The 17,407-nt window shown below is 49.3% G+C and overlaps 9 protein-coding genes across 9 annotated transcripts; 4 read left to right on the top strand and 5 right to left on the bottom strand.

Annotated features, from left to right (window-relative positions):
• Window positions 1-273: 273 nt before the first annotated feature.
• On the top strand, window positions 274-450 carry LDX57_009194 (uncharacterized protein; the record flags this gene model as incomplete). Its single annotated transcript, XM_046090915.1, has 1 exon — window positions 274-450. One exon carries the CDS (start codon window positions 274-276, stop codon window positions 448-450), a length of 177 nt encoding a protein of 58 aa, XP_045946890.1.
• Window positions 451-1,086: 636 nt separating this feature from the next.
• LDX57_009193 (uncharacterized protein) lies at window positions 1,087-1,683 on the top strand (the record flags this gene model as incomplete). The annotated part of the gene is made up of 1 exon (XM_046090914.1): window positions 1,087-1,683. The coding sequence occupies one exon, from the start codon at window positions 1,087-1,089 to the stop codon at window positions 1,681-1,683; it is 597 nt and encodes a 198-aa protein (XP_045946889.1).
• A 753-nt stretch (window positions 1,684-2,436) lies between these two features.
• On the top strand, window positions 2,437-4,540 carry ICL2 (methylisocitrate lyase ICL2; the record flags this gene model as incomplete). The annotated part of the gene is made up of 6 exons (XM_046090913.1): window positions 2,437-2,860; window positions 2,914-3,202; window positions 3,253-3,665; window positions 3,721-4,144; window positions 4,227-4,480; window positions 4,533-4,540. 6 exons carry the CDS (start codon window positions 2,437-2,439, stop codon window positions 4,538-4,540), a joined length of 1,812 nt encoding a protein of 603 aa, XP_045946888.1.
• A 3,532-nt stretch (window positions 4,541-8,072) lies between these two features.
• LDX57_009191 (uncharacterized protein) lies at window positions 8,073-9,566 on the bottom strand (the record flags this gene model as incomplete). The annotated part of the gene is made up of 4 exons (XM_046090912.1): window positions 8,073-8,101; window positions 8,157-8,451; window positions 8,539-9,417; window positions 9,498-9,566. The coding sequence occupies 4 exons, from the start codon at window positions 9,564-9,566 to the stop codon at window positions 8,073-8,075; spliced, it is 1,272 nt and encodes a 423-aa protein (XP_045946887.1).
• Window positions 9,567-11,957: 2,391 nt separating this feature from the next.
• Window positions 11,958-12,347, top strand: LDX57_009190 (uncharacterized protein; the record flags this gene model as incomplete). Its single annotated transcript, XM_046090911.1, has 1 exon — window positions 11,958-12,347. One exon carries the CDS (start codon window positions 11,958-11,960, stop codon window positions 12,345-12,347), a length of 390 nt encoding a protein of 129 aa, XP_045946886.1.
• Window positions 12,348-13,916: 1,569 nt separating this feature from the next.
• Window positions 13,917-14,624, bottom strand: rec8_4 (R8 protein; the record flags this gene model as incomplete). The annotated part of the gene is made up of 1 exon (XM_046090910.1): window positions 13,917-14,624. The coding sequence occupies one exon, from the start codon at window positions 14,622-14,624 to the stop codon at window positions 13,917-13,919; it is 708 nt and encodes a 235-aa protein (XP_045946885.1).
• A 51-nt stretch (window positions 14,625-14,675) lies between these two features.
• On the bottom strand, window positions 14,676-15,311 carry rec8_3 (R8 protein; the record flags this gene model as incomplete). The annotated part of the gene is made up of 1 exon (XM_046090909.1): window positions 14,676-15,311. One exon carries the CDS (start codon window positions 15,309-15,311, stop codon window positions 14,676-14,678), a length of 636 nt encoding a protein of 211 aa, XP_045946884.1.
• Window positions 15,312-15,330: 19 nt separating this feature from the next.
• On the bottom strand, window positions 15,331-15,795 carry rec8_2 (R8 protein; the record flags this gene model as incomplete). Its single annotated transcript, XM_046090908.1, has 1 exon — window positions 15,331-15,795. One exon carries the CDS (start codon window positions 15,793-15,795, stop codon window positions 15,331-15,333), a length of 465 nt encoding a protein of 154 aa, XP_045946883.1.
• A 305-nt stretch (window positions 15,796-16,100) lies between these two features.
• On the bottom strand, window positions 16,101-16,481 carry rec8_1 (Rad21/Rec8 N-terminal domain-containing protein; the record flags this gene model as incomplete). The annotated part of the gene is made up of 3 exons (XM_046090907.1): window positions 16,101-16,266; window positions 16,335-16,371; window positions 16,463-16,481. The coding sequence occupies 3 exons, from the start codon at window positions 16,479-16,481 to the stop codon at window positions 16,101-16,103; spliced, it is 222 nt and encodes a 73-aa protein (XP_045946882.1).
• Window positions 16,482-17,407: the final 926 nt, after the last annotated feature.

The raw sequence follows: 17,407 nt of genomic DNA, 5'->3' as shown, positions 1-17,407 counted from the left end.
TAGATAGCGACGACTCAGATCTAATATGAGAGATATTCCATTGTATTCCTCAAGATATTGAAATTAGAAGCTTTCTCCCAGCAACTAGATCTAGACTTAAAGCTATATAACACTTAAGCATGTACCAACCTGCACCCGCGGGAACACCCCGGAAACTCCCCAAGCTCTCCGCAACAAACAATCTTCCTCCGTCCACACAAAGCTTCATCTTCTTCCCCATCCCATTCCATTTCACACCTATACTCCCCCTTCCCTCTGCATTCCCAACCCACCATGCCCCGTCGCAAGGTCCGCTTCAACACGCGACGCCCCCACCACCCCACCCAACCCCATACCACACCCCAGAACTACGCCAGCCTGCGCAACGTGAAACACTTCCCCAACTTCACCTCCCTGCCCGCAGACGACGACCTCGACCTACGCTACTACACAAAAGGCGGGCTCGGCTAGGTCCCCAAAAAGCACTGGCGTCTGCTCGTCGAGACCGTAGGAATGTCAGGAGATCTGTTGGAAAGACATGAACCACAAAAAGGACTGCAAGGTCATCGCCGACACCGACTTCCAGAAAATGTTTACCATGCAATGGTCTATATTTTGGGACTTTAAAGACTTCCCTTTACAAAACGTGTCGGAGACTGCATAGCTTTACGTTTTCATCATAGCATTGGGCCAAAAACATTATCAAATCATCTGTCTTGAGATGCTATACGGATATTGGGGTAGCAGCACAGGGCTCGGCCAGGGAATATTGATAAAATTTATTTGCATGTTCTTGTCACTTATTTGGAAAACTTGGTACAATTTGCCTACTAAATCTTACCATAATTCACTAACTTTGTTTGTATACTGGTGGTTCGGTTTCCTGGTACCTGCCTTTGTTTGTGCTACCTTGCAAACGAGGAAATTTCCACCATCTTCACCCAAGAAACCGCAGAAGGCCACTTTCCACAAAATAAAAGAACTTGGGCCTTCCTCTTTCCAGCTTTGATCCTGCAAGCGCTCATATCTCTCTACCCCATCTCATACTCAGGTTTCTCGCTACCGCGTCATTTTCCAAGCTTTTAATCTCGAAAGGCCGATTCCAACATGTCTTATTCTTCAACTTCCTCCAGCGCGAGCGAGTCTGATCCTGGCACATCTGTCCCTGCCAGAGACTATGCTAACTTGCGAGATATGACGGCTTTTCCCACGTTCTTCGATATCCCCGAATTGATGATTCAAGTCGCGAACGGCAAGGTCTATAAACCACACGAACACTGGTGTCTCCTGGTGGAAATCTTCGCCATCGAAAGCTTTTCCCGTCTTGTTCTGAGATGCAAGGACAAAGCAGACAAGCTAGTGATCATTGCCTTCTACACTGAAGATGAGGGTAGAGCCTTTGACACAAGTGAGCTGCACTGTGGACAAACCGTCGCGATTATGTATCCCACACAGCATCAGTTTCTTGACGGTCGCTGGGGAGTTCGTCAGGAGGATTACCGCTCGATCAAGGTATGCCCCCGGTTTTGGAAATCACATCCATCCTCTTGGAACTGCCGAACTGAAAGAGCTTACATCTCATGTAGCTTTTTCCTACGTCCCTCGACAACCTACTTCGTCTTAGTGACGAGGTTCGATCCTGGCCGAAAGGCTTTGGCAAGCACACCGAATGCCATGGATGTGGCCAAAGCAATGTACCGCTGAGTACATGCGCAAGATGTAAAGTTATGAGATACTGCAGCAGAGTAAGCTATTTATCCCCTCCAAAAAGCCAATCCCACTCAGTCGCATGTTGTTCAAACCTGCGGGGCCGGACAGCAGTTACATCTTCATGCGCAAAATCGACGAATGCTAATCAACTGCTCGACAGGAATGTCAGAGAGTCGGCTGGCAGGACAAAGGCCATAGCCAGACATGCAAAATCGTTGCGGATCGCGATTTTCAAAAGATGATGACAACGGATTGGGTGCGATTTAGGGGCTTCAAAAAGTTTCTTTTCCGCAGGCACTGAAGTTTTTGAAGAGATCTGGGGCCAGACCAGTATTCTTTCTCATTAGCTCCAAAGTTCATGCTTTCGTCTTTCTGGAATAATTGTTTTCGTGGTTTTAGCGATCAAATCTCGCCACAGTTTGCAGAATCGGGTAGTCGCGGGGTTTCTTGTGATTGATACTGATCTATCATGATAAAACAATTCTATTTTTTCATCTGATAAAATCTGCGAACAACGTCATCAGAGTCCAAGACCGATGCGAAGCGCAGCGCATCCTTGTGGAGGTTAGTCAGAGCGGGTATTGCGGAGAAGGGAGGAACAACGAAGACGGGGTAAAAGGAAGGGACAGGCCAGCCCCGGCCCGAGGTCGATTTAGCGGGGATCATCAACAACCATCTTTCATCACCGCACCTTTCTCCTTCTTCTTTCTTTTTCATCATAGAATCATTCCTCTACAATACCCACAGATGATGCTTCGCTCAGTTCCTCGTCGAATTCCTCGACGTCTCCCCTCTCTCTCCGCGACTGCAGGCAGTCCCTCCCGCAACGCCCTGCGCTCCTTCACATGCGGTTATCCTCGGATGTCGGCCTCCTCGTTACCGCCCGTCGCTCCCCCCGTGTCCTCCTCATTGCCAGGCGACTCGTTCCAGCTCCTATCCAGTTCCAACAAATCTGGCGCAGCGGAGGACGCGCTCTACGAACAGCAGATCAAAGATGTTGAGGCGTGGTGGAATTCGCCTCGTTTCGAAGGCATCAAGCGACCATACAGCGCCGCGGACGTGGTCAGCAAGCGGGGTTCACTTCAACAGACCTACCCCAGCTCTTTGATGGCCCGGAAGCTGTTCAATCTGCTCAATGAGCGGGCAGCGGAAGGAAAACCAGTTCATACGAGTATGTGTTGGTCGATGATTGGACAGGGTTGTCCGAACTGACGTGTGTCGCAGTGGGTGCCATCGACCCGGTCCAAATGACGCAACAGGCACCGAACCAGGAAGTCCTGTATATTTCTGGCTGGGCATGTTCCTCCCTTCTCACGAGCACCAACGAAGTATCCCCCGATTTTGGCGATTATCCTTACAACACCGTCCCCAACCAGGTTCAACGGCTCTTCAAGGCGCAACAGCTACACGATCGGAAACAATGGGATGCGAGGCGGAAAATGACCCCGGAGCAACGGAGCTCGAGTGAATACGTCGATTACTTGCGACCGATCGTCGCTGATGGTGATACTGGGTATGCGTTCTTGTCGAAGACTTTGGGAACGGCTGATTGATTTGTTGCAGACACGGCGGCTTGTCCGCTGTCATGAAGCTGGCGAAGCTTTTTGCCGAGAACGGAGCCGCGGCCGTCCACTTCGAAGATCAGTTGCACGGCGGAAAGAAGTGCGGTCATCTGGCTGGCAAAGTTTTGGTGCCTATGGGCGAGCATATCAACCGGCTTACTGCCGCTCGGTTCCAGTGGGACATGATGGGTGCGGAGAACCTGGTCATTGCGCGAACGGACTCAGAAAGCGGACGATTGATCAGCAGCGCGATCGACGTGCGCGACCACGAGTTTATTTTGGGTGTGACGGAGGACGTCGAGCCTCTTGCCGAGACCTTGCAGGCAATGGAGAGAGAAGGGGCAGTTTCTTCGGAGATTGATGCATATGAGCTGGACTGGGTTAAGAAGCACAAGCTTGTCACTTTTGACGAAGGTAACCCCCCGCCCTCTTCCACGGTTTCACATATCCTCGATACTGACCATATCAGCCGTTGATGCGCACCTCAAGGCAGAGGGAGCCTCCCACTCCGCCCGGGACGCATACAAGAAGCGCGTGCAGGAGAACCCCGACCTGTCCATCTCCCGCCGACGCGCCCTAGCCAACGACTACGCAAAGACACCGGTCGTCTGGTCCTGCGACAGTCCTCGCACCCGCGAGGGATTCTATCACTACCGAGCCGGCTTCCCGGCCGCCACCAAGCGCGCCAAGGTGTTCGCTCCCTATGCCGACCTCCTATGGGTTGAAACCGGGGACCCGAACGTCGAGAAGGCCGGCAAGCTCGCTGGCGAAGTGCGCAGCGCATATCCCGGCAAGAAACTCGTCTACAACCTCAGTCCGTCATTCAACTGGATGGGCCAGGGCTTCGACGAAGCGTCCCTGAAATCGTTCATCTGGGATCTGGTTCAGCATGGGTAAGACGCCCACCCCTGATTTTACTGCTCGTATACTTCAGTGATCAGATTCAATGATCAAGACCAAGCTAACACAACACAGATTCGTCCTCCAATTGATCTCCTTGGCGGGTCTGCACACCAACGCGACCATCACGACGGAACTCTCCCGCGCTTTTAAGGACGAAGGTATGCTCGCATACGTGCGCCTCGTTCAATCGCGCGAGAAAGAACTCGGTGTCGACGTCCTCACTCATCAGAAGTGGAGCGGCGCACCCTACCTGGATGGCATCCTGGGCGCGATCCAGAGCGGCAGCAGCAGCAGTAGGAGCATGGGCGAGGGAAATACGGAGAAGGGTAAGTTTGGCAGGAATATACGGTCATGACAGCTGTGCTGATATTCCATTAGGGTTCTAAATGGCGGGTTGCTCGGATGTTATGTGATGCTGTAGATTGTTGAGATATTTTGAGATGATCGCTGTTCAGATATTAAATAGTCATGTTTTGTGTCTTGTATGTAAATTTTCGACTCTCGTTTGCGATTTCATGATTATTAGGTAATTATAGAGCTCAATGTAGATCAAATATCTTGAAAAGCAAAAAGGAGAAAGGGATAGGAGGAGCAGTACCCTCGATGGATAAGATCTCATATATTAGTGGCGGACCCGACCACCCACCGCCTTTCGCCGGTGGGTGGTCGGGTCCGCCACTAATATCTTGTGTTGTGTTGTCCATCTGACCTTACCTGGCACTGATGTCACAACCAGTGCGAAGGCATACTGTAGGTAGTAATGGTACTGTATAGTACTAGTGTGTACACTATGTATGCTGTTAATTATGAGGTATGTGCCTAAGACAGTACCTATCTATGTAAGTGTATTTGTAGGTAAGAAACAAACATAAAACTAGATTATCTCAGTCTATATCTTCCTTCAGCCTATAGTTAGTGCTAACCCTAAGCTTAAGTAGTGTCTCATATTACCTGATTTCGGGAGTCTATTCTTGCCTAGGTAGCTTTATGGCTTTGAAAGTACTAACTGCTGATACTGGTATACTATACTGTATGCTATGCCCTGAATCATAAGTATCTACCTACCAGCCTCCTCCATCTTGACAAAACTCTTTCCAGGTCGTGGAATGGGACCAATGCGCCCTGATCTCCGTGCAGTTCTCTCTCTCCCTCCTTAGGAGACTTCTACTTCCTGAACCCGGAGATCGACGCAAATTGCATAAACCTGTGGCTTGGCGAAACGGACTGCGGAGCCCCCCGTGGGGAAGCATCATATCCTGGAGCCACGCCCCTTCATCTCCATCACATCCCGCCATGTTCCCGTCCGTCGCCGGAAAAATGTCCACGCCTACCATGGACTACGTTACGTTGCAAAGAGCTCGTTGATGCCCACTGTATCTGGCACGCCAAGTAACTGCACCGATTGTTGCAACTACGACAGCGCCAACGGTCTCAGCGACTGCAGGAACGTCCTAATCTGATATGCTTAGAGCTTGGTCTAGAGGGTCGGAATAATGACCTTGTCGATGGGGGGTTTCGGGGTTGCATTCTATAGTAGTAGAAGTTGGCCGGGGAAGAGGGTTGATCCCGACTATCAGGAATGGATACCGGTGAAGGGGTCTATGGTATGCTCTTCTGAGACGGTATACAGGTATAAGCGTGTTTGAAGAGAGCTGGCTAATTCGAGACTATGTCTTAGTGGACAGTACTAGATCCGGAAGGTCCTTTTCGATTGCTAACCTCTACTTGGCCATGCATCTACCACTCAGCCAGGCTATTTCTTCACCTTCAGTGTCAAGCCCGCTCAGACAAGCCTGCCACAATCTCACCTACATCCCGAATCCAACGTCCTCTCATTACTCCCGCGCGAACTCCAACTCAGCATTCTAAAACTCCTCCCAAGATTATTTATACTAGACCTCTTCCTCGCAAGTCCTGACTTTAGGCATTGCGCAGAACACCTCCCATCCAGTTTCTGGGAATCCCGTCTCTTCTTTGCTGTACCGTGGTGTGCAGATATCATTCTATCACATATAGCAGATAGCAGGAGCAGAGAACGATGAAGTCCAGATTGACAGACTTTTGCGCGTTTTAAAGGAATCGTATGCATCTCCTGAGCAGGAGCCTGATAGTGAGAACCTTGAGTTCAAGGAGCTGAGGAATAAGCGTCGTATCTGGATGAATTATGAACGGATCGTGGAGGAGATGATCGAATCAGCAATGGTATGAAGACTTCCATCGCGAATCGAGCTCTAGATGGACTGCATGAGTAGAACATAATTATCAAAGCATCCGCAGGAACGGTTTCCAAACTGTCATTCTTCGCATTAACTAGTGAACATATCCAACCCGTCATCTTTCAACTGCATCGAAGACAACTAACTAGGGGATGTACAGTTAGTTAATTAATCTTCACGAAACAAAAAGCAACTGGTAGTGCCAATTGCCAAGGAATAACTATAAACAAGTGGCTAAGGCTTTATGCAGCCCTCGGGTCAAGTCATTGGTGGTGGTCAAGGTAGGCTGAATTATAATATAATCCAATCATCCATGTTAATTCCTAGTCCGTTCCTAAGTATTAATCAGACTTCTTACTCTATGTACAAGCTAGTCCGATAGATAGAAAGTTACTTATGATCAATACAAGTAAGTTAAAAGCAACAGAGAATAAAATGAAATGAAATCAGAACGCGGTAGTCGGTAAATACTGCCTTACCCTACCGTGGGTATATTCGGGTAACTAAGGTATGTATGTACTGTGGTAGCTAGGTAGGTAAGTAAGTCAGGTAGGACAGGGTGTTATTACAAGTCCCTACCTTAAGGTAGGTAAGGTAGTTAACTAAGGTAGTTAGCCGTCAAAACTTAATCTAATCTAACGGTCCTAACCGTTAACTTACTCTTACCGTAGCTTATTTCTATTTCTGGTTACTGGCGTATACACCTACCTAGCGAACAACATACCTATCAGTTACAACATTGGTATAAAGAAATGTATATTCTCTAGATCTCAGAACATTTGTATGGATATGAGTAAATAAGTGATGAATAGGTTTAGCCTTTGTCAGTAATTTTCAAACTAGTAGGTAACCAAAACCCATAGTTCATACCATAACGAACCCTGGAAGTAAGTACTGACTAAGTAAGAACGTTGATACAGCCCGAGACCTGCCTAGACAATACCCATACCCAGTTACCAGTACATTCTGGGTATCTTCTCGATTTACAGCTACAGTACTGTAACCATAATTCTAGAAATAAGGTCTTCTGTATAAGCTAGCTAACTTTATATTTGGTTATATAGATCCCTTTACCCGTACCAAACTTCCGGTTATATATTCTCTACCTACCTACCTGCCTGACTAGCAGTATTTGCGCACATCACCATACCAGGAACCCATACCGTCATAACTGCTAGTATCTAAGGTACCCAATCTATATATCGGACCTGACCAGACGAACAACAGAAATGCTAACATTCTCGATTCTTTAGAAGGAATACAGGTACAAGGTCCTGGTCGTGATCTCACTGCCGTGCCAAATTAAGACAAGGGAAACCAATGAACTGAAAAGGAAAGAGAAAATGGAAAAACTTCGAGCCAAGGCTGAAATCAGTCTTGCACCTTGGAATGAGATGAAAACTATACCATACAGAAGTAATGGAATGCAAAAGAAACAGTGTTGTCATCAGAAGGAACAGTATGAAAAGCGCTGGATGTTCCACTAAAACGGCATCCAGCGGGCCCGTGAGTAGAAAACAGAAAATAAAAAAGCGCATCCATACCGGAGGCTTCAAAACGTAGGGAGTACATCAAACATATTCTGAAGTGATGAAAAGAAACGAGGCAATGAAATGAGAATGTAAAGAAAGGAAAATTTTCCCCAATCGAAATGTGATTACTCGCTCAAAAACCGACACAAGAGTTGCAATATCGTAGCAGATCAATTGACGCGGAAAGCATCGAAGATGACTGCTTTCGGGTTAGCATCATGCGATTAACCGGGAATTGAGCAGGGATAACCAACCTTCATGGCCTCTGCGGCAGCCACTGCCAATCCACATTAAGGTGTTCAAGAATGCATAACGTTCATCACCTGTTTCCATAGAGAGATTTACCCGGTACTTATAGGTATTAGGATTAATAGCGTCTGCCGCGTTGGGGTCATTAACCTTGTCCAGAACGTCTTTCGCACCCGTTAACCACCCGTTGGTTTTTACAATGATATACGCCGGCGGTTCGTCGGAAGTTTGAAGCATGTAGCTGGCCCGAAGACTGGTAGTGGACTCCTTGGTCACGATCTGAGAGTCCTGTCCTCCCGGCTGTTGACAGTGTTAGCAGTTGTCGATGTAGACACGGGGTGATCCTTTCTTGACGCGGGCGTGGAAAAGAAGATGGGCATGTCTTACCAGGATAACGCCCTTGCCCCATCTGCCGGCCCATTGACCGCCAATGAACGTCACCCAATCCCTCTGACCCCAAATACTTTGTCCGACTGAAACGCGGGGGTTCATCTTGATGCTCATGCGGAAGTCCAATTCGAGGGTGGGAGCGGGGATCTGCAGGGAGCGGGCCACATCGCCCTCGGGGAAGGTGTGAAGGAGATTGTTCGCGGGGATGGAGTCTTTCATGACGCTGAGGTAGGTGGGACACTCGAGAAGGTGCTGACGCTGTCGGCTGGTGTTCTTCGCGCGGACCTGTTGGCAGTAGATGCATTGCACCGACAGGCACTGTTCCTCTGTCAAAATACCGTCCTCGGGGGTGTCGAGGGTGCCGGCCGTTCTTACCTTATCTTCCTCCTTTGCACGGAACTCAACGAACGCCGCGTGGACATCGTCCAATGGGGGAGCGGGCAGACTGGAGGTGGAGGTCTTGGGCTTGGATTTGGGCGTGGCGCGCGAGGCCTGTTGCGAGGCGGACGCGGACGAGGCGGCGCCTGCCGTGGGACCGGAGGTGGGCAACGAGGCGCGACCGGGCATGTTCTGTAGCGGCGTCTGCATGGGCGTCGCGTGGGGAGCCACGCCGTTCGACATCATGGGTCCGTTGGGAGTCTGCATGGTAGTCGCGGCACTGGGGCCGGTGCCCGGAGCGGCAGCTGCGGTGCCATTGGGGGTGGGAGGGTAGCCGTTGGCGGCGATACCGTTCGGAGCGGACGGGGTGGTCTGAGTCTGAGGAGCCGGAGGGTTGGTATGGCCGCGAAGTCCGGGACACTCGAGTAGGTGCTGCTTCTGACGCGAGGTGTTCTTTGCGCGGATCTGCTGACAGTAGATGCACTGAACGGAGAGACACTGTAAAGCCGAAGGAACGGAGAACGGGGTCAGTGGTGAAATATTACGGGAAATACGGGTAGGCCAGCTCAGTCACGCACCTTATCATCTTCCTTGGCGCGGAACTCGACGAACGCCGCGTGAACTTCCTGGTCGACGGTACGACCCATGTTCACGACGTAAGAATTGAATAAATCGATGGTGGATGGCGTTGAAGAAGACCCTGATTGAGAAAGGAGGTAATTTGAGATGGCCACGGGCGGATGGCGACAGGACGATGGGGGAGGAGGATGGAGGGACTTTGCAGGGGGGGAGAGAGAATGAGTGAGGGAGAGGGAGAAAGAGAGAGAAGAGGAAGAGAGGGAAAAAGGGAAGAAAGACGAGACGAGACGGTTAACTTACGCGAGCCCGTCAGGACGGAGCCGTACTGTACATACACCAGCCCGGCGTAATTTGCTTCCCGCACGGTGAGCAACCCCGTCATCTGACGGTACGGAAGTAATTTTGGCTGACGCGAGTCTTGGTGCCTCAGTCAGGAAAGTCTAATTCTGTCACGCGGAAAATCTGGGGATTCCTCATTTTTCTTCTTTCTCTGGCAGGACATCTTCTATCAAGTCATTTTACAATATACGAATAATCTCACATTTCATACAACTTCTCAGTGGTAATCAACAGTAAGGTATCTCTTAATACTCTGTACCAACCAGCTGTCCGGTATGCCCTAGTTAGTGATACAAATACTCTGTACAGCGTAAGAGTATCAAACCACCGCAGTTACACTTCATCGTATCGCGTCCGGAACTCTCGGACTGACCGACCCAGCAGGTTCAGCTGTGTCTGAGGGCTGATGAAGGACCTGTTTCTGTTGATCCCAGGAGCACCGCCACGGGGATCGCGTGTTTTGTGGCTGCCTGTTGGGGCTAAACCGAGGTGTTCAGTGTTCACCAGTCGCGTGTCCGAGATCAAGCTTGGTATGATGTTGATCAACAGAATACTCGATGCAGGCTGAGATACTCGGCTTTACTGGAATTGAATTGAATTGATTGAATTGATTGAATTGATGAAATTGGATGGAATAACGGGTATTACTGGGATACCATACATTGTAAGGCCCCGGCGATGACCGGCGTTTTTACGGCCGAAAATGACGACGTTGGTTACACGATCGATCTATAAAACCAACACTGGCATACTAAATATAGTGCTGTATGAAGGATCGCCCGACCTTCTCGGGGCCATGACTCGACGCTGAACTGACCCTAATGTGATCTGAGGGTGGAAAGCATTCACTTCATGGCTTCCTGTACATTCAAGGGTGAATGCCTGTTGTAGAAGCTAGAATGCCTGAGGCCTATCGCTCCTTCCTTGTATGAGAAACGAAACCCTCTTCCTCCAACCATCTTCATCTCACTTCATTGGAATGACCATCTGCAGCCGTCTCCTACATTAGAGTTGCCCAGAATTATATCAGAAATAATTGATTCATCTCGAGTCTCCTCCCGTTCGCCTGGACCACAAATGTTTGCCAATCTCGTGTATGTAGTTACTCGCCGCTCCCCGATCATTCTACAACAAGTGCTGTCTGCGACTGACGAAAGCTCCCAGAAACACAGATTACCTATCCGCAAGATATTTGGAGCCCCGTGCCATCAGATCCGTGGGAAACAATCATGAACCAGACGTCCACGTTGGATATTCTCTCTGCACGCTGTGCAGACAAGCCGCAACTCTCGAGTTACATGTCCTTGGTCCGTCTGATACTTTTCCTCTAATGTCATCTTGCTCGCCTAACGTGACAACAGACATCAATCAGAAACTGCATGCCGTCCCTGATTGTGGGAGTGAATGCAAATGGTGTATTGCGTCGCCAGACCCGCGGTTTGGGTCCATCCAACATGTTACAGCGTTCTACGATGGGGCTACGAGCCCGCCGAGATGCCTACTTTCGAAGCCCTGGGACGGTTTGCCGATGCAACCAGGCCCACTTATCGATGTTTACCTGAAGAGCATAGGGAAGGCAGGTCGGTGAGGGAAGGGCTCTTTAGCGAGTACACGAGAGAAATCTTCCAGGACGGCTTTACACAGGAATTCTTGGGGCGATTACCGGCTGAACTATTGTGTGATATCACTGAGCTAGTTGCTCCATGCTGGTACTTGACCGTCCTTGGTGAGACACGACGATTGATTCAGTGCTTGAGAGAGACCAGTGGATCCATACTCAGAAGATGAGGTTGAAATCGGAAATGTGGGTTTCTATAATCCAGTACCGCGGAACAGATTATGTGGCACAACTCAGCGATGAACCGCTCGACTCGACAAGCGCTTCTGGGCAATACCAGATCAGACTACCCGATAAGACCAGCAAGATCGTTCTGTCAGTCGACTGTATTGGTATACGTGGAATACAGTTCGTTGACTGTAACTCGAGTCCCACATCCGATGGGTCGCCATGGTACGAGATTCTGGACGTAAGACATTCTGATCTAGAGGTCTATGTGAAGTCAGATGTATGTTACCCCAGCATCTTCAGAAACAGGAGCTAACATAACTAGGGCCTTTTTATGAGGAGCATTCAGCTCGACTCGAGTTGTCCACCGACATATAGAGCCTGGAGCTCTCCCACTCCGCCAGAATTTCACCCGTGGAATGTCGACCGAGACTCACTACTACTTCAATCCCGCCTGGATTATTTCAAAATTGACTCCCACATCCGGGGTATCCTTGTCTGCTGTGCCATCACTAAGAATGTCGGGATCCACGGGTTCTCGGGTCCATCAAAGGCATATAGACAATTTCTCGATTTGATGAATCGACGGTTGAGCGATATCCACAAGTACTGGATGTATTTCCCGCTCAACAAAGATGAAATTATCAAAGCAGCTTGGATCCGGAAGGCGAGGTTTTCTGAAGTAGCTATCAATCCTATCTTGATAGTAAGTCAGCCGCTCTAGAAGACCTCTATCTTCAATCCCGATCCATAGACCTATATACCTAACTCATCTGCCTAAGCTCCAAACTTCCCTAGGAAGAACCGTTACATTCGGCACCCCCGTCCCAGCCCGTAACGCCCATATGTACGAGTATCACCCTTTGGTCAAGGATGGTGATGGTGCTATTTCCGGCATCTTTCATAACGTAGACCCAGCCCTAGGGTACGTCTTCGAATTCGGGGAGTGACCTGCAATGGCCAACACCAAGTCGGACCGGTGGAGCCGTCGCCTCTTCCGCGCTTCAAACCCCCAGCAGACTCCCCTGGCCAGGGCTTGGCAGTCTGTACTTGGTACATGACAGACGCGCCTCTCCAAGGCCTCGTGAGAGTGCAGGTATGCAGGAATACGGAAGAGCCTCATCGTCCATGCCTGGGTCTTCTGTTATACTATCACGATGGACAGATGGAATCGATTGGACAGGTGCGATGGGATTGGGATCTTAGTCAGGAGCTTTGGACGCCTATATACGTCCAGGCCGGTGTCGTTGATGAATACGAATACATAAAAGATTTTCGAAGTGGTGAACCCAGCACTGGATCTGATGCGGAACGAAATGGATGGCAGAAGATACCAGAGCATGGGACGGTCGTTTGGTGGTCTACTGGCTGGCTTGACAGAATCACCATCTATCCTGATTAGGTGATACGCAAATGCTGACTTTCCATGAGGTACCAAGAGGAAACAGGCGTCTGGAGCTGAACGATGAATACCTCTAATTTCATCCATTTCCACTTTCTTTTTCATTTACTGTCTGGTGATTTCTGTCTCTGGTGGAAACTCTTTCGTTAAAGGTCTCTCTCCCTTCGAGCAGTTTAAATCCTACTGTCTTCCGAACGCTTGGGATGTACAAGGTGGCGTGATTGAACTTGAAAAGTTCTCTTGGTTGGTGGCGATGTTGGTTATGCTCTCTGGATATGGCAAAGGCTTTTGAGGACATCTGTCCGGTTAATCATTTTTGTAAGAACGTAGCATACAAATCATTGGAAAAGAAGAGACAAAGTAACAGAAGAGAAATTCAGAATAAGAAAGCCCGCATTAGATATGAGAATAAAGGCAAATTAAAGGGAACATAGAGATACATCGCTAAGATACTATGGAATAGATCGGAAAGATTGAATGCGAGGCGCATCGAGCATTAAGTGTCGTGGTAGATGGGCAGTAGGTATGGGATGTAAGAACAGAAAAGGTGGAAAGATCGAGACATGCATGAAATGGAAGATTAATAGGAGAAAAAATGAATCACTGGAAAGAAATGTCTGTGTTGTTTACTCTGACAGAATTTTGAGTTTGCTTTTTGCTTTTTGCTTTGTTGGTGAGTTTGTGTAGGTCATCGAGACCGAGTTGGATAAATAGATGGATAATGGGTATATGGCGGGTGTTGTAAGCGTATAGAACTTCCGCAGATAGCGTAAACGAAAACCGGAGAAAAAGACATTGTCAGGTTGTACTCGCACATGCAGGGTTTCGTGTTGTATTGTCTGGGTTGGTAAATCGTAGTAAGGAGCCAGAGAGAGTCTTGAGAGTCATCTTCTATGCCAACCGCAGGAAGATCTCTCCATATTCGTATTTTGCACCATACTCTTCCGTGGTGAGATCAGTATAATCTTCCTGTCGAACAGAAAGGATACCCTTGGTAGCGAGAGCAAGGGTATGTGCGAGGCCGTGGGTCGCCACGGCACGAGAGGTTTTCCTGCGCGGGAGCAGGGTCGAAAAGGGGAGGCCTTTCAACTGGATGGATGGATCTGTATGAGGGTCCTCGAATGCAGGTGCCTGGATGTCTTCAGTCGGGCTCGCACTCAGGTCCTCGATTTTCTTCATGACGAATTCGAGGAAGTTAAGGCTGTCTTGGTCCAGGTTTGACTGTATGATTCGATCTCGAAGAGAGAGTGGAGGGTCTCTCATTGGTTCCTTGCCTTTGTTTGCGCCGGTGGTGTCGAGGTCCAGATCCATTGCATTTGCGAAACCGTCGCCGTGGAGCTCTGTCTGGAGGTAGTGGCTCAAGTCGAAGTCTTCGAGCTCGTCGTCCGCGAAACCAGGAAGTCCTTCTATGTCTGGTGGATAGCCGCGTCCGGCGAGGGGACTGGCGCTGGTCAAACGACTCCGTTGTGGACCAAGTCCTGAAGGTTCGCCGAATCCGTGAGAGGAGAAATCACTGACGCTTCCTAGGCCGCGGAAGATGTTCGCGGTGACTGAGCCGTGCTGGGAGCTTTGGACAGATGCAGTGATGTTCCAGGGCATGATCGAGCTATCGTCATGGATAGCTGGTGCTTGACGGCCGATTTCAACTTCCTATAGAATAGGTCCATTAGTAATGGATCCAAAGTCCACATGAAGCAGTGGTTTGCAAACCTCTTGCCAGTTCACAACGCCATCGTCGTCGCCACGGCCAACCTGCTCTTCGAGCTCTTCTCGTGCGCGCACACGGCGTGATTCTGACTCCGCATCACCTTCTTTGCCCGCTGGACGACCACGTTTGCGTTTCTTTGGAATGGCAAAGGGGCTCAGAGTATCATATAGCTCTTCTCCCGAGAAAAGCTGCAGAGGGTGGGCAAACTGGGTGACGCCCACTCCTATACCGACGGAGCCGATTCCCTTGCCGAAAACCCAGAAGGCTGCGTTTTTCTTGGCCTGGAGGGAAAGCTGGTTGCTCTGCTGTTGTTCGACAGCAGAAGCCATCTTCTCCAGATACTCATTCATATGGTTGGCTAGCTCGGTATTCTGCAACACAGTCGCATCGTCTAGAGGTATCAGTCTAATGGGTCGTCGTCGCGACTGGCGCATTGTGGCCTCAGCTGCATCTGGGCCGATGTCCACTTCATCTCTTGCTTCGGCTGCAGTGGGATGCTCGATAGATTGCCGAATATCTCCTGGTGGAGTGTGAGCTCGGTCTTCGAGATTGAGGACTATATCGTCGTTCATGTTCATGAGCTAACACAGAGTCCTGTCAGATGAATCCCAAAGTCAGAGTCCGGGTACTCACTTGATCATCACCAAAGACACCATTCACTGCATTGTCTCCCAACGCACCGAATACAGGCGTTTCACTGATCAACCTGTGTTCCTTCCGCTGTCTAACCTCACCTCGGAGATGAGGCCCTCCAAGCTCAACTAAATTTCCATCTTCATCAAACTCAAAGTCAGGCTGGAGAAGTATTCCTTGTTCTTCACCAAGGACAGAGACCGCTCTCGCGAAGTCCGTGCTTCGTTGCACAGAGCCCACGTCAGTCTCTGAACCAAACTTCACCAGATCTCCCATCATTATATCTGCGGAGGAAAAGCTGAGCTGCAGGCTCGAATTGAGCGAGATAGCCGACTGGCTGAGATCGGGAGTTCTGGGCCACACGAGCTCGGAGTCCTGGTTTGTTTCCGCGTTGAAGGCAATTGTCCATTTGGAGAGATCGATGTCCATTCCGGGAATGTCATTTTCAGGGGCAAACGAGGGATCGTAAGGGAGGATCAGTTGATCTGGTCTAAAGAGATTGCTTCAGAATGCCATTCACCGGAAAGAGTTATCGAGGAAATCAAAAGGAAACCACTTACCTAACCTTCCCAGCTGATGGATCCAGTCCTCCACCCGGTACAACTCGCAACATCACTTTCATTCTATCATGCATCGTCTGGACATCCGTCAATGCGTAGCCGCATTGCTGATTATACACTTTTGAAACGCCATATCTGAGACACCGGAGTCAGTATCAACGACTCCGACACTCATCAACCTAGCGAGACTGTCACCCACAGCAAATTTCCTTGAAGTCTCAACGCCATTGGCGCCGCCGGATCCATGATAACTTTGCAGGCCTTGGGAACGTCAACATCCAGTATCGCTTTTCTGTTGAGCTTCTTCGTGATGGATCGTGGTCCTAGAGTTGCGACCAGCCTGTTCAGGAAACGACACCCGTTAGATTGCGCCTTGGTTATAGTCCTAGGCCGTGGAGGGTCACTCACCATATTGTAGCGACACCGTGTTCGGGGGAGGTGAGTACTGTTGGAAACAGCAAGGTTTAGTGGCCCATGCATCAAATTTGTCGCTTCCAAGAAACATTAAGATGTGCCAAATGATGGATAAGGCTTACTTTCGTGGCTGTAAAACATTTTGGCTGTCTTATCCTCTGTCTTCGCGCAATCGTGCACCGTCTCGTCTCATCACTCGCAATTGGAATACTTGACTAGCGTGAGAACGAGAGGAAAGGATACATGGGAGTGAAATCAGTTGGTTTAAGGAGAAGCGAGAGTCAGACTTTCAAGTCTCGGGCGCGAACCGATGTCTAAGTTAGATAGATGCGTCGATTCGGGGAGAGGGGTTGAGACTTCGACAGACTGGGGGCTTGTATAGAAAAGAAGTCTGTGGAGGGGGTAAGATTGATGGATATAGAAGATCTCGAGTTTAGGGATAAAAGACTAAATCACAATGATGGAAAGGAAAATGTAAAGACTGGCCGGTGTTGAAGGTATTTCGTGGTTAAAGCGAGCTGAGGGACCGGGGCAGTGCCTGTTTAGGAAGACCATCAAGCGCCAAACCAAAGACAAAATCTTGAACCCCCGGTTCTGGAAGCCATCTTTTTTTCAAAATCGTTACAGGAGCGAAATTCGACTTCGCAAGAAATATTTACGTTGAGCAACTCAGTGAGTCAAAAAGTCTCAAACGAGCACATTGCAATGATGCACCAAAGACTAGTATATCCCAAGAACACGAAATGTGCACAGGTAAAGAAAGCTTTTCGATTCCTCCCTCTATGTTCTGCAGCTCACCAGCGCCGAAAATAACATTCGCCAACGAGATATAGAAAAGGCTCCCGTTTGACGCAGACCAAAAGACTAGGAAAGCAAAAGAGAATCAAACATTTGCAGACAGAAGATAGGGTTCTATAGACTGAGAATCCAAGTGAAGGTGGTAGATAGATATAGATAGGATAGAGACATGGCAAGGTTGACTATGGAAACGGATGCAAAGAGGTAAACCTCTTGGAGATCATGTCCAACCCATAGCAACTGGCTGAGATGCACACGGGGTATGAGAC

Source organism: Aspergillus melleus, assembly GCF_016097325.1.
Source record: "Aspergillus melleus strain CBS 546.65 chromosome Unknown contig5, whole genome shotgun sequence".
NCBI lineage: Eukaryota > Fungi > Ascomycota > Eurotiomycetes > Eurotiales > Aspergillaceae > Aspergillus > Aspergillus melleus.
Note: the sequence above shows the minus strand (reverse complement) of the source record. Positions and strands in the feature narration are given on the sequence as shown.